This window comes from Prenolepis imparis, unplaced genomic scaffold (assembly GCF_030444845.1).
Source record: "Prenolepis imparis isolate NDT839.2.m4 unplaced genomic scaffold, iyPreImpa1.0 SCAF_6, whole genome shotgun sequence".
Taxonomy (NCBI): domain Eukaryota; kingdom Metazoa; phylum Arthropoda; class Insecta; order Hymenoptera; family Formicidae; genus Prenolepis; species Prenolepis imparis.
In genome coordinates, this window is record NW_028141164.1 from 11,185,997 (window position 1) to 11,202,798 (window position 16,802).

Sequence of the window (16,802 nt, forward strand, 5' to 3'; positions counted from 1 at the left end):
GCATGATATATGTATGTATATCAACGCGTCGCCGTAGGGCTGCGTTCGGAAACATCACCCGAGTGCACTCCCTCTCTTTCTATATCATTTCTCTCTCAGTGATATAGAAAGAGAGGGAATACACTCGGGTGACGTTTCCGAACGCAGCCTAGTCGAGATTTCGCGAGCCGTGCCGATTGACGTGAGAACCCCTACAGTTACGTCACTGCAACGTCACAGTGTTGCTTGGAAAATGTCGGGCGGAACGTCCAAGGATCGTCGCGATCACGATTCAGCCTCCCGCGAGTGATAAAGTAATCCATATTTAATCGATACGTGTTTCGCGGTTGACAGCCGCGTCGAGATTCCGCGACGAACGCTTCATTAGCTTGTGTGCGCTCCTTTAATACAGTCGTGCTCGTCTTCTCTCTCGTAGTTGTCGGATAACGGTTATGGCGCTTCGATAGATTTCGGGAATGCCGGGAAATGTTGGACAATCATCGCGATCGATGTCGAAAGTAAGTATTTCGCGAATGATAGTGACGAATGTTTAATCTGTACGCGAATCGCGGTTGATCGAGGTTCAGCCAGTGACGTTTTTATTCTCCTGAATATTGCAATTAATTATGCATCGATCGATAAGTAATTATTAATTATTATTGTACGTTAGAAGGAAGAAAATAAATGCGCAATATTCAATTTATCGTTCACGATATATCCGCGTGTTTGAAAAGGTATATATAAAACGCAGAAAAAGTAAGAAATTTTTGACTCGAATATTCGTGAAAGTAGCTCGACGCGAGGATATGTAATATGATCCATCTCTTATCTCTAGCGTACGTGTGCCTTACTGCAAAAACGAAAAACATCGACTCGTCGCGGTGGAGGGGATAAACGCGAGCTCGCATGTTCACGATCGCACAAAGTAGTTGAATTTCGGACGTCTTTAGTGAAATATATGGTCGTGATTTTTAGGTTAAGTATCTCGCGAACGTAGCAAATCGCGATTAATCTCGTCGAGTTTCTTATTTCTTTGACAATCTTTTGACATCTTGATTATTGACGTGTGAATTTCACACGTTCGCTAATTTTCACGTAGCAGTTGTCACACATGATTATGTATCGCAATTATATATGCATATATATATCACAGAATATGAACTATTATTTACGCATTCGTTGATCGTCGAATAGTGATATAAGAATCGCATATACGTGAATTTCGGGAGTGTCGGATAAAAGTATCGACATACACGATACTTTTTTTCCGGCACTCCTGAAATTCACGTATATAGGATTCGTATATCATATCTATTCGACGATCGACGAATGCGTAAATAATAGTTTCGTGATACATTTACATATTTTTTTTTATTTATGTAACGGGGACGAGCCCCTTTAGTTTAACAAATACAATAATTCATATAAGATCGGTATACATAGAAAAATGATTCAGAGACAGAGTAAGAATTAGTTAGTTTATCGGAGACAAAGATATAAAGATTGTTTGAATAAACTGAGAGATAATTGCGACATATATAATTGCGATACATAATCATATGCGACAATTGCTATGCGATAATTAGCGAACGTGTGAAAGATTCACACGTATATTATCAAGATGTTAAAAGATTTTCAAAGAGATAAGAGACTCGACAAGGCGATAATTAATAAACCGCGATAAGTAAAAATAAATCAAAAGTTGACATTTGAATAAATAAAAGTGCATCGGGAGTGTCGAAAAAAATATCGCGCGATTATTAAAATTTAAATATACGAGTGATAACAATTGACAATTGACTGATCCAGTTACATGTGTGAGGGATTAATCATCAATCATCGATAATCGAAGCTTCGGACGGAGAGAGATAAATGAACCAGACAACGACTGAGTGAGTCTAATTATCATCATAATTAGATCATGTTTGTACCCGACGACCGAATATGGAAATTTTTTTATATATTTATAATATGCACATGTTTATCGTCGTTGCGAGACATTTTCGCATCCTCCATACAACAATTTTTAATCTTAAGTTAATAGAATACACTAAAAAAAAATGTAACGTCTTACATAAAAATATGTAAAATTCGAAAATTGCATAAATAATAAGTGTAAAATGTATACATTTTCATTATTTATCGTGTAATTTTACACTTATTATTTATGTAATTTTACAAATTTTTATTATATTTTTTTACAGTGTACACAGTTGAAAAATTTGTGTTAAATTTAACAAATATCACATGTCCCAAACGGTCCACAGAAATTTTTGTGTTAATTTAATATAATACGGATATGTTAAATGATGACACGAATATTGTGTTAATATTTTAACATAAAATAAATGCAAACTTCAAGTAAACTTAAAATAAATTTTGTGTTAAATTAACATAGTTTCAATGTAAAAATTAACTAAAAAATTGTTAATTTTACATTTTATCATTCCCACTTATATTATAAAGTAAAATTAACATTTTTTTTCTGTAAATTTTAACAGATAAATCTTGTCACTAATAATATCGAACATATTTATTGTGTAAAATTAAAAGTAAATACACATTGTGTTATTTTTACATTTTTTTTCAGTTATTTTAATAATTTAACATTTGAGTTCAATTAACACAACAGCAATATGTTAATTTAACACATGAATGTGTTAAATATTTAACACAAAAATTGTAACGGGGACCGTTTTTAACAAGAAAACACAAATTTTTCAACTGTGTAGAATCTAATCGAAGAACATTTACTAGTCTAAAGTTGAAGAAATTAATCTGATGAAATTTGTACATGAATTTTTTGCCATTTTGTTTAGTAAAATTATTTTTAAAGAAATAACTGTTACCGCGGATAAATCACACGTCTTCCAAGAAAGATATGAAATGCGTATTTCGAATGATATTTGGGAGGGATCTTATGCTATAAGTATGTTCGATTTTACATCTATCGAATAATCGCGTGATAGAAAAATTTGCGCGAGAAATATTTTTCGAGGCGACATAGATACTTTTCTCTCTTGTCTTATATATTATATAATCTATATGATTTCTGATCACGCTCGAATTCGCGTATGATGAAAATGGATTCGTTATAGCCTCCGGTGCAGTCAGCTTTCATCAGGAAGTTTTCCACGCTGGTAATTGGCTTTCCATTTTCATCACGGATATTATATAGATATTCCTCACGATATTAATTAATTCTCGTATACTTATGGAGACGCGGAGGCAGACACAGTAACAGTAAAACATTTACCTTCGGGATTATCTTTCGTGCGAAATTTCTTCTTTGCTCGGGGATAAAAGAACTTTTTTTTCATATTTAGAGACACTCGTGGAAAACTGCGTAATCAAAGCTCCTCGCATATACGCGTATCGCAGATTCGGTCATATACATGATATTTTTACCCACACACGTAGTGCGCTGGTAACTTAATATCCCGGCGCATAGACAACTATCGATACCTGTTGCTCGTCGCGGCGCGAAATCTACATTCATTAGCTCGATACCGCTCCTGCACGTTGCATCTCATCTCGCGGTGCTTGCTCTTGCGATGTTTCTTCTCTCATCTCTTCTCTAAAATAAATCGCCTTTCAGAAAATGATCGGTTGCGCGCGAATTTGTGCATTAGCGGTTTCGCGTGCTCATAAATTCCCTAATTAATCGGCGAGTCGTAAAGTCGTGTCACGCGTGTAAAAAAAAAATTCGATAAACCGGTTGAGATCTCCGCAGCCTCGTGAAATGAATACTTCGCTTCGGGTGTTAATTCCCCTCGTGGCCGTGGAAAAAACGCGACCGGACTGTCCGAGCTGTCGTCGAGACACGAGCCGGGCGCGTGGGTGCGTCCCGTATTTGCGCGGCACTAATTTCGCGTATAATGAAGATCATACAAGCAACGAGCAGCAACCAGGTCGGAGTGTCTCGCGGCGTGAGACCTGGTCGCGAGGAAAAAAGATTTCCCACCTGGATGGACGTGCGTCGACGTCCATCGAGGCGTTAATTCGCAGCGAAAAGAGAAGGAAACCATTTAGTTGTGAGCACGATGGAGAGAAAAGAAAATTATTACGTTTCGCGACAAATTTGCCAAATCACATATTCATATTGCATAAGATATAAAAATGTATATGTATGCAACGAGAATATAAAAAGATATCAGAATACAAGACAGAAAAAATTATATATAGACATAGGGAAATTTATTTTCGTATGCCATGTGTCGACTAAAGATATAGAAAAAAAATTGCGCACATTACATTATTTCGATTAAATTATTATAATGTACTTTCAAATCGTATATTTATCGTTTCTCTATATTGTAAAATAATGCATGTGAACATACAAATTGGGCATTTATTTATACACAGAGAGAATTTTCTGTTAGAATTTATCCTGAAAATCATGGTAATCGTGAGATATGATATGGAAAGAATTTTATAAAAATTTATTTGATTAATTATTTAGCACAATAACAAATAATAGTGACCAGAACTCGTGATTTTTTAAATGTTTCGTAAAAGTAGATTAATTAAAAAAAAATCGATATCTCGGAAACTATAATAGATAGAGCCATTTGGTTTTCACGTTTTTTAAAGTTCTATCAATATCTATTAATGCTCAAAGCCTGATTATCAGATCTGTAAAAAAATTTTTATTCAGCGGGACATAGAAATTTTTAGCCTTGACGCACGTCGAAAAATTTCTGTCTCGCTGAATAAAAATTTTTTAACAGTTCTGATAATCAGACTTGGAACATTAATATAGTTATTGATAGAATTAGAAAAAACGTGATAACCAAATGGCTCTATCTATTATAGTTTCCGAGATATCGATTTTTTTAAATTAATCTACTTTTACGAAACATTTAAAAAATCACGAGTTCTGGTCACTATTATTTGTTATTGTGCTAAATAATTAATCAGAGAAATTCTCATAAGGTTTTTTCCATACCATATTGTCCCGTGATTTTCAGGGTAAATTCTAAGAGAAAATTCTTTCTGCGTACATAAACAACTTGGATGCATGTTTATTATATATACATATATATATACATATCTTAACCAAAGACCAAACTTTGAAAGAATTTAACTTTGACAAATGTATACATATAGTGCAATGTAAATCAAAACTTATTATTAGACCCGATATCGTATTCGCGCGAGAGAGATTAGCTCCGCGATGTTTTCCTCTCTTAAGAGAGCTTTGGCACGTACGACCGTGGGAAATAAAGTTTTCCAGACGTTCGCGTAGTCGTGTCAGCGGTAAAAGTTCCCGAAGCAAAAAGTCGCCGTCCCGCTGTCATCGACGCGGCGGCTGCGGGAAAGTTTACGCGGAAAACGTGCAGGAAATTTTCTATATAACGGTCTGCGGAAAGGAAACTCGTTGAAATGGGTCAGAGCGGATTCAGCATGAACCCACCTGTTGCCCGTTCATCTGTCGGTGTATATCTATATAGCCGCGACCTCGCTGGAAGCGATAGAGGAGGTAAATGGTCGGAACGTGTGCGGGCGCGTTTAGACCCGGGCTTCGAATTGCCATCGATCGAACTCTCGCTATAGGTATACACAAGCGGGTTTTGACTCATCATTATATGAAAACTGCTTTATTATAAATATGAGAACTGCTTTAGAGAAAGGAGAACTCTCCAAAATGGACTAACGTTTCACCTCGATATCTATAATTATACATGGAAAAAAATTAACCACCGTAGCTAAATTTTAGCTGTCCCTACACAGAGAGAATTTTCTTTTAAAATTTACCCTGAAAATCATGGTAATCGTGAGACTGGTATGGAAAGAATTTTATGAGAATTTCTGTGATTAATATTTATCACAATAAAAAATAATATCTATCACAATAATATATAAAATATGTTTGATTAATTTTACTATACAGTTTAGTAAAATTTACTAAAAGTATGATAAAATTAATCAAACATATTTTTAAAATACTTTCCATACCATATTGTTCCACGATTACCATGATTTTCAGTTCTCTCTATGTATATTACATCTAAAATTTAGTTATCATGCCTAAATTTTAGCTTTGATAGCTAAAAATATTAGCTCTGCCGTAAGATTCATAAGCATTCGGATTTCTTATACACTGAGAGAATTTTCTCTTATAGAATTTACCCTGAAAATCGTGATAATCGTGGGACAATATGGTATGGTAAGAATTTTATAAGAATTCCTCTGATTAATATTTATCATTATCACAATAAAAAATAATAATATTTATCACAATAAAATATAAAATATGTTTGATTAATTTTACTAAACTACATAGTAAAATTAATCAAACATATTTTATATTTTATTGTGATAGATATTATTATTTTTTATTGTGCTAAATAATTAATCAGAGAAATTCTCATAAAATTTTTTCCATACCATATTGTCCCACGATTACCATGGTTTTCAGAGTAAATTCTAAGAGAAAATTCTCTCTGTGTAGTATCGAATTTTTAACTTTTCTCGTCTATAATACCTAGCCCTAACCGATAATTTAATTTCGATAAGAATCTCTCCAATCGAACGGGAAAAATCGTTATCCAGGTTGTATATCTCAATTCTTTAGTCAATAAGTGACAATGATACTCGACATACTTAAGGCTTCTCCTACTCTGAGGGAAGCGCATTGGTTTCTCTCACCCTAAGTGCACGGGTATTGCCTGACAATGAAGAGAGAGAGAGAGAGAGAGAGAGAGAGAGAGAGAGAGAGAGAGAGAGAGCCTCGAACCTATAACACGCGCGCACTCTGCATACATAAACGAATTAATTATTCTTTGTCGTGATCGCCGCCAATTACGCCCGAGGCGCCACAATCTTAATGAAAGCGCGCGCTCGCGCGTCGGCCGCAACATAGATCGCAATTACGCGAAAAGCGGGACAACAACTTCGCCTTCCGCCTTCGGCTCGGGTGAGTGAATGCAGTCCCCGGATCGATATACGGTGCACGGTCGACGACGAAGGGAGAAAGGGTTTCGTGCGTTCTATATCGTGCGCTTAACTTTTACATGGGCGCGTGAATACATTAAGCGCGCGGGCTCGACGAGATACGCGGTTTCTTTAATCTTAATCAGAAGACGTATGGACATGGCGGGGCAACTACATTCGAACACGAGTACGCCATTAGCAAACAAGATCACCTGCCTGACCCTTCCGCTCTTTCCACGGCCCTCTTTTACCCAGCCTTATTCCCTCCCTCCTCCTCTTCCGCCCTACGTTCTTAAAATACCTCTGTAAATCGATGATAAACCAACGGCACGAGTGTGCCCTAGGGCCGAAAACTCACGGATCGAGAGTCGAATTGTCGATGTTAACTCGTGATTTAATTCATTTCAACGTCGGCCAATATCTTAATAGATTTTATTCACGTCGAGCGAATCTTTATATTATAAATGAAGCACGTTCGCTAATATTTGCGTAGCAAATTTCTGGTGAAGGAAAATCTAAGATGAGAAATAGGTTTCTCTAGAGAATAATGAAAGGGTCATTATCTTAATACGAGATCAGATAGCGAGGTGAGGTAACTGACGTTGAAAAGGATATTAATGAAATATAATATGACGAAAAGCTATTAACGTTATTAATCACGCTATTAATACCTTTGAATGAAAATGTAAGCCGTACTGTGAAAACATCGCATCGGCGTATTATTACAAATGTTGCATTTCTAGTAAGCACGTCAAATCTGGTGTAGAATTTAATTCATTCTGCGCGATTACTTTCCGATCGGTCGATAATTAATACACCTCTATACATATATATATATGCATATAAGATTACGATTGCATTAATATCAGGCGCTAATAACAGCGTGTGATAAAATGATTTACAAGTCATGATGAGTAGCGAAACAGGTCGATAATTGCTCCCCGCTAATCATAGAGTTTACTTCGACTTTCAATATCTGCGCGCATTATCTATACCATCAGGAACCGGATCGCGTCAACCTCTCTGACTTATAACGTCAAGGATTTCCTTCGGAGAGTCCTGTCGCTCTCTCTAAACCATTAAATGCGATCGCGATCGCGCGACGCACAATGTAATCGCGGATCTAACGGCATGCTAATACGGCTTAATAGCGCATATCGCGGATGCACATACGAACAGTTTGCAGCGTCGAATACGTCGAAGAAGAAGCGCCGCGATGCGCATCAAAGATGCGGGACCAATCAGCTGTTACATGTTAACGAACAATTTTACTCGCGCGGCCGAAAAGGAGAAGCGTATTTTAATAACGAAAATTCCATTCCGCGCAGCACATACATATACATGTATATATATATATATATATATTCCCCGCCTATAAGTTACAAACTCACACACACGTGCATTTTTTTGCAGCGCGCGATAGATACGAGCCGAAGGCCGGCGTCTGTTCTCTTATCTGCTTAATGTCTCGTTACTGTAATGATTTCGCCTCGGATCTGCGCCTCTTCATTTATTCGCCGGCAGTATTGGCCGATCGCAGCCTGATAACCGGGGGCCTCCTCTCGTTATACTAACGGTATTAAACTCACGAGCTCCTCTCTTCTTTCTCTCAACCTCTCTTCCTCCTCCCATTTCATCTTCCGTCGCGGCGAGTTGTCGCGCGAATTTCGTGAACGAATTAGCTACGAGGATGTGATTTATCATCAGCGCGTAGCCGCCGGTGATAGAAAGAACGTCGACGTCTGGTAATCCGCGAGAATTTCTCGTTCCGTAAAAAGAATCATTCCTTCGACAAATGACGTCCTGCGTGACTCTCTCTCTCTCTCTCTCTCTCTCTCTCTCTCTCTCTCTCTCTCTCTCTCTCTCTCTCTCTCTCTCTCGTCGTACATCGCCACAATGAAAAGTGCGTTCCCTTATCACATTCATGTCACGAACATGGCTTATCGTATTGCATACATTATCTTTCTGACTACGATATCGTAGACTACACGTTTATTTTTTCTTCATTTTCTTAATTTTATAAATAGTTCTTTATTTAAATCGCTTTTTCTTAGAAAAGAAAAAATAGAAATAGAATATTCAGTCTCCTTCTCTTTCTATAGTTAGCATTATTATTTCCAATCATATTTTTAATATAACTATTATTGTATCTATAGAAATTTAAAAAATTAAAGATTCTGTATGTTTTTCTAGGATGTCTTACTCAAATCTCGTAAGAAAATTAAAAATATCAAGAATGCAGTTTTTCTAACATTTAATATTAATTTATTAATCGTGAAATTAATAATATTTGGACAATAGGAGTATTAATTTATTTAAATATTATTAAAAAATGAATATTTTCTATGAAACTTACATAAAACCATGACACTGAAAAGAAATCATCAATAAAGAATCACATGAGATTTTAATAAAAATTGCAACGATACGTTAGACATATACACAAAGAGAATTTTCTCTTAGAATTTACCCTGAAAATCCTGATAATCGTGAGACAATATGGTATGGGAAGAATTTTGAGAATTTTTCTGATTAATATTTATCACAATAAAAATAATATCTATTACAATAAAATATAAACATGTTCGATTAATTTTACTATGCAGTTTAATAAAATTAATCAAACATATTTTATATTTTATTCCTTTTATTGTAATAGATATTATTTTTATTGTGATAAATATATTAATCATTGCAGAGAAATTCTCACAAAATTCTTCCCATACCATATTGTCCCACGATTACCATGATTTTCAGGGTAAATTCTAAGAGAAAATTCTTTCAGTGTACGTATTTCTCAAGTACTAAATAAAAGTGAAATTATCAAAGATACAATTTTAAAAAATAATTTGAGTCAATAAAATTCTATGAGAATTCCCGGATTTTTTAAGATAAAAAATGCCTGACAATCCTCAGTTTTCCGGTTTCTCCAGAGAGTAGATATCCTGTTTTCTTTCATAATAACTTTATATGACAGTTTTACACAAAACATCAATACAACGTATAACAAAAATTTTCGTGGAGTGATACATGTTGATCCAACAACCGAGTCTATAGATCGAACGATCACGAATCGAATATAGGATCGTGTGTAGGCTGTCGGACAGACGTGAACTAATGATCGGTCATCCGCGCGTCACATCGTGCCCCGTTCAGCGTGGGCGTCAGAAATCCCGTTGCCGCGTACACATATCGGCGAGTGAGTCGCGAAAGCGAGTCGACGAAAGAAAAAGAGTCGAACGAAAGCACACCGAAGTCATCCACGCAAATTATCTCGGCCGCCATTAATGAGAGGCTTCGGTCGCCACACGTTGAAAGTCATTGCGTACTTGAGAGATCAAGTCGGTCCCTTAATTTCTCGTTACCATATCGACACCGGCGTGTGGGATCAATGGCGGAAAGAAAGGAAATGCGAGCTCTTTGCCAAGTAATTAAAACGGTCGTATCTGCCACCGAATAGCCATTAATTATCTCTAATTACTCATAGGGTACTCTCCTTCGCTTCTGCGTACCTTGTTGCGATTTGGGAACGCAAGAAAAAGCGCCTTTGCGTGGTCACCGAAATCGCGGTTCGCTAAAGGCGAAAAATTATAACAATAATCTAAATTTTTTTCTCAAAGAATCGTAAAATCTTATACATTATTGTTTATGGAGAATATGATAAATCCATAGACCATACAACAATTTCGTGAATTTATGATTATTTTCTTCTTATTTGATTTAACTTAAAACATGATTCTAAATAACACAATATATAAGAATTAAGACAGTTGTGTTTCTTGTACTAAATATATAATATTTTTATATTACGAACTTTCTTCAAAGTTTAGAGAACAAACAAAAACAGATTTACTTTCATCAATCAGTATAATTGTTTTCCTAAATTATTTTATTAACCTATTTAAGTCGCGCATGCGAGCATACTTATATATATATATAAAATTATTAAAAAATTTTTTATATATTCTTTATATTTATAAAGAATATTTTTTACATGAATTTATAATTCGAAAAGATAGCAGTAGACACATCACTGTTAATATATAATATATAAAATATAATTCATTCGCTAGAAATTCACTAGAAGATAAGAATGGAAAATTTTATCTTAATAAAATATTTGAATCTAGCTTTATTTTAGATCGTATCGTCAAGTCCTATCGCGCATCTTCGGAAGGCAGAGAAAATAGATTAATATAAAATAATTTAATAGGTTAATATAAAATAATTTGGAAAAAAAAATAATACTAATTGATAAAAGTAATTCTGTTTTTGTTTGTCTTCTAAACTTTGAAGAAAGTTCGTAATACAAAATATTATATACATATATTTATATAAAAGTATATATACATATGGTAAATATGTCGTGTTGATAATATATGAACAAAATGACACATGGAACCCGCATGACATATATTAAGAATAGATGTTACTGTTTTCGAAGCATCAATTGCAAATGATGACGAGCAACAATTGCGACAATAGTAATCTCAAGGCAGTTGGGCAATTTAATGAACCGACGATGATTCGTCGGTAGATCTGAAAAAGTTTCTCGTGTTCGCCAGATTTGGAACTCGAAATAGCCTGCTGCGCAGTTATTAAGTTCACTCAAAGGATACGATGTGTGTGAAGTAATATATTATTAATATCTCATAAATTAAGGATTGCGTAGAATAGGAAGAAATGATTTCTTTAATACTTTACTTCAGTCAAAAATATAAAAATCTAATGTCTTAAAAATCATTATCAGATCCTGAAAAATCACTATTTTGCCCCTAAAAATTCGAAGCATGAATGCAGGATAAAATCATAGAAAATGGAAAAAAAATTTATACGCGGTCCGATATTTTCATATTCATTCTCTAGTCGTATGTAGGACCGTTTACTGTTATGATGGCGCGTTTTGACGAAGAAAAGTAAGTCTTACGATAACGAGAGACTCTCGACGAGCTCACGCTTGTCGTCGTACTTCGACATACGTGGAGATTTTTTTTCTGTATTATTTTGCCTTCTCGAGAGAATACAAACGTTATATTTTGAATATAATTATTCAATTAATAATGTTATTTGATTCAATTATAAAAAAAAATATTAAAATGCCATTTGAACGAAACGCATTGCGTTACGCCCGAGGTCTTCATTATGTCATAACTCATAAACCCTCTCTATTATGAAAGCAAAGTTTCCGAGTATCCTCGAGATAGAGATGCGTACATATATTCATCGCAGCTATGTAATAAGCAGAAAGTCATAAGGAGCTATCTCTGACAATATCCTTCGAGAATAAACGTCTATTAGTCCTTTTGAAATAGCGACGCGATATTTCCTCACGATTAATTGCGCGCGTAAGAAACACTTTCCTATATTTTTACGATATGTGCATTAAACGCGTCAAAGCCTGTTGTATAAAGCAGAAAAGAAGACGCGATAAGCATATCGCATGATGCTTTCAAAGGCACTATCGTATGCCGAATGAAAACTCAATGGACGAGGGATTTTCTTCCGCGCGGAAAGGATGGGAGAGGAAGCACACCTTCGTGCCTCTTAGCCGGTCGTTAAGTAAGACGGTTACATTGAGAGATGGCCAATGTAAATTGCGACGGCGCGGTACGTATGTGTCGTGAGGCCCCGTGTAACGATACATCAACGTCAGCAAATTGTGATAAATAAAGCGCAATTGAAGGCGCGAGAGGACGGGCGGACAGGCGCGCGCACGATGGTGAATTTACTTTTCAGCGAACGTTTAAAGCCGTTCGCGAATCCTTATCTCATCGGCGTGCGCGGATGCGCGCCGCTAACGACGTAATGAGTTGTTATTAATTAACGACGATTTCTTCAAACTCTCTATCAAGGACTCTAAAATTATTGAAAATAAAGCCAAAACTCTGCGCGCACGCAACTTATTAAAAATCGAGCAAGGCAAATAAGACAGAATAGAATTTATACATAGAGAGAATTTTCTCTTAAAATTTACCCTGAAAATCATGGTAATCGTGGGACAATATGGTATGGAAAGAATTTTATGAGAATTTCTCTGATTAATATTTATCACAATAAAATATAAAATATGTATTAATTTTACTATGCAGTTTAGTTAAATTCATCAAACATGTTTTATATTTTATTGTGATAGATATTAATCAGACAAATTCTCATGAAATTCTTTCCATACCTTATTGTACCCATGATTACCATGATTTTCAAATTCTAAGAGAAACTTCTCTCAAGATCGAGATTTGACATAATTTTAGCGTTCAGCAAGTGCCCCACTAATTGTAAGATAATTTTCAATCTGAAATAACGGAAATAACTCGTTTATCCGCGGCCACTGTTTTCCGGTACCGATCATAAAAATCGAAACGACATTTAAACATCGCCATCCGCCCTCACCTATCTCGAGCGTAGAATGGACTTGAGTTAATAAAAAAAAAAAAATAAATATTAATCGAATTCGACTTTCTCTCTACGTCTCGTGGCGCGTTACCCGAGTGGAAAAATGATTAACGGCGAGAATGGAATGGAGATGCAAAAACGAATTAGCGGCGCCGGGCAAAATCGAACTCGTTAAACGAGTTTCGCGTGTACGAGGGCATGTATACGCGCCTTCGCTCGTTCGCGTATATTAATCACCGGCGCGATGGCGACGACGCAACGCGGCGACGAAGACGAGAAAACACATTCCCACATGGTCTCGCGCGCGCCGCGCAATCATGAATCGGCATAACGTCGTGACTGCGTAAATACCGCGCCGGTAATAAGACAAGCTCTAAATTGTAAGAATAATTAGTCGCTCCCTCGTACACCGGGGGCCAGGAAGAAAGCGAGGAGAGGGCTCTTCTTCTCTCGGTATAAAATACGCACGAACTGCCGTCGTGTCTCGAGAGCCGATATCGATTGCAGACGATGACCGGCAACAATTCCTCTAGATGGATCGATGCATGCGAGTGCCGCCGCTCGTAATGATCTAGCGATGATTCGCCAACGTATGCGAAATCATCGCGCATCCAGACTGCGAACGGACGGACAGACGGACAGTGAGAAAGGAAAGACGAAAGGTGGCAGAAGAAAGGTGTAGGTGAGAGAAAAGAGAGCTCCTCTCTCTCCGTGCGACTTGAAAGTGATGTATATCGGAGCGGCCGGCCCCACGGCGCTAATTACCGCTATTAGTAAGCCCCCACCATCGTGCCAGTACCGGTGAACATTAACATAAGAGACAATGACAAATGACAATGACGCGACGGGGGTAACACGCCGTCGATGCCTTCCTAAATTGCGCGTTGCCGTAATCCCTCTCTCTTTGTGTCTCAAATGGATATAGTTAGCTCTCTCTTTTTATTTTGAGAATTCTCTTATTTCGCAAAATATTACTACATAATGATTGTGTGTGATCATACACGGAAAAAAAATATTAGCTACATTTTAGGGGGGTATATTACACCTGAAACTTAGTTACCATGTCTAAAAATTTTAGCTATGATAAATGTTTATAACTATAATTTAACGGAAAGTTCTCTATTAAACTATAGCTTAAAAATATTAGTTACCATACCTAAAATTTAATCATGGTAACTAAATTAATTTTTTCGTATGTGAATCTTAAAATATCATTATTTGATGACATAATAAAGAGATTATTTTTTATTCGCAAATATGGTAGAAGAAAAGAGTAAGATATCTTTCATAAGAATCACTTGTAATCAAATTGCTTGTAATCAAGTCAACGATATAATACCGAACGCTTTCTGAAAAAAATCCGGACAAGAAAGGAAGATACCCCGAGCGAAGGGGATCGAGGAGGATGGACCTCTGATGAAGCGAAGACTCAGGCGAGATTCAAGAGGTATAAGAGAAGAAGGAGGAAGAGTCGATCTCGCGGCACAGCAAGAACAGCAAGAAGTAAAAGTTGGACCGTACGGAGAGGATAAGACGAAAATAAAAAAAAAGAGGAAGAAAAAATGGTTACCAAGCGAAGGAGAAATCGCGAGGAAAGAAGAGAGCTCCCATCGCGGGTTTCGTGGTTGACTTCCCGGTAATTTGTAGCTTCGATATCATCGCTTCAAAGTTATTCGGAGGCACATGAATATACGTATGAGCGAGCTGACTACCTATATCCACCGAAATTATAATAATAATATAAAAGCCGAAATAACGTTTGAAAATAAATAATACATACTTTGACCAAAAACCACAACGCAAAATAACCAGGTCTAATACACGTGGACAAAGGAATGAGCATTGTAACCAGAATGGATGACATAAGAATCGCAAAAGTAACGAGAGATGAGAGGTTAAAAGATACGCTAAAAGATCCCCAGGCAGACCACCAAAGCGATGGATGGAAAGTGGGCTAGACGTTAACATCACAAGAGGAAGCGTAAAGTTGGAAAAACAGATTCCAAGCCTAATTCAAGAGAAAGAAGAAGAAAAGAAGAGCAGAAACAACGACGTGCTGCGTCTGCGAGAATAAAGATAAAGGACCGCGGTAGAAGGAAATGGTAAGAAGGAGAGGAACAGCAACAGAAGATCCTCCACCTGCCGCCCGGGAGCCATCGTCTTTTTCTTCATCTTCCATCTCTGGCACGTCCTTACCCCATGCCACTCTTCCCTGAATCGCCATCAGTATCTTCCGCGATTGATTGGAAAAGAGCACCCACTTTAAAAGGAACGCACGAAAAAAAGCCAATTAATAATTCATAGTAAACCTCTAATTATTCCGAATACTAATTCCTTGATGTATTATATAGTTAAAAAACATAATCATATAGAAATATTTCATTTCTAAGAAATTATTTCTGATGAAGAGAATTTAAAATGATCCTTAAAAAAAATAAATTCTTTTATCAACAGAAAGATAAATGATTAAAAATAACAAATGCATAAAAAGAGATTCTCAATAGATTTCTCAAAGTATCTATTTTAAAATAAATTTTTCAATATATATTATAATTATATATTTGTCTTTTAAAGCTCTGAAAGAGCGATCTTACCCTATAGTTAGATTTTTCTGACGCCAATACGCGGTCAAGACATAAGAGGATCATCAGTGTCTAATAAGCGACGCAAAGTTGAGGAAGAATAAGCAACTACGGGCTTGCTCACCTAATAATTAATGCAGAGGCGTTTGAAATATGCCACACCCATCGGAACTCAATCAACGAGAAGATAAAGATAAACAAGGGCTTATGTAGAGGCGAGCGGACACAAGTTATTCTGGCAACGATTGTTTCTGTGCATCACGAATAGAAAGGGAGGCAGAGAAATGTACACGGTGGAGAAAGACAAGCACGGAAAGATCACATTCTCGTCGGAGAGCCGATTTATTTCGCGATCTCGTTAAGTCTCCAAAGGATATCGAAGAGAAGCCCGTCCGACAAAACAACACAAAGGGAGTTCCTTTCCCCGAATTTCGTCCACTCCTGTCCGCTCCTCGCGACAAACAAATTGTTTGTCGAAACACGCGGAAATCGCTCCGACATGCCACGTTTCCCTCCCGTAGATGCTTGCGATCCAACGGCGAGATTCGAGGATCGAAAGATCGTGCGAGTGACGAAACAAGAAGGATAAGGTGAAGGGGATACATAGCTCGACAAAAAACGGCAAAACCGATCGTGATTTAATGGGCAATTTTGCTCAAGTCCCATAAAAGCGATAGTTTATAAAACATCGATAACATTGTGAATTATGTACGTCACGCAAACGAGCGTTGTAGGATACAATTATTGCCTAATAAGTATTTCGTAATTATTTACGCGTTAATTACATGTATATATATATCTTTCATTTGCTTGGATTTATTAAGTAGACCATTAAAAAATATTACGGAATTATATTCAAATAAATTTAAAAAAGATATATCTTGTATATCAAATAATTTAGTTTCAAAAAAT

General features: G+C 36.5%; 1 protein-coding gene across 4 annotated transcripts in view; it reads left to right on the top strand.

Annotated features, from left to right (window-relative positions):
- The window catches only part of Ephrin (ephrin), a 121,612-nt gene that overhangs the window by 753 nt on the left and 104,057 nt on the right, over positions 1 to 16,802 (top strand). For 2 of the 4 annotated variants that reach the window (XM_083041160.1, XM_083041157.1), the window contains 2 exons: positions 416 to 497; positions 815 to 1,871. In XM_083041160.1, the coding sequence (XP_082897286.1) occupies positions 1,852 to 1,871 (20 nt within the window). In that variant the 5' untranslated portion in view covers positions 416 to 497; positions 815 to 1,851. The remainder of the gene's footprint in view (positions 1 to 415; positions 498 to 814; positions 1,872 to 16,802) is intronic. The other 2 variants (XM_083041159.1, XM_083041158.1) reach the window with 1 other exon arrangement.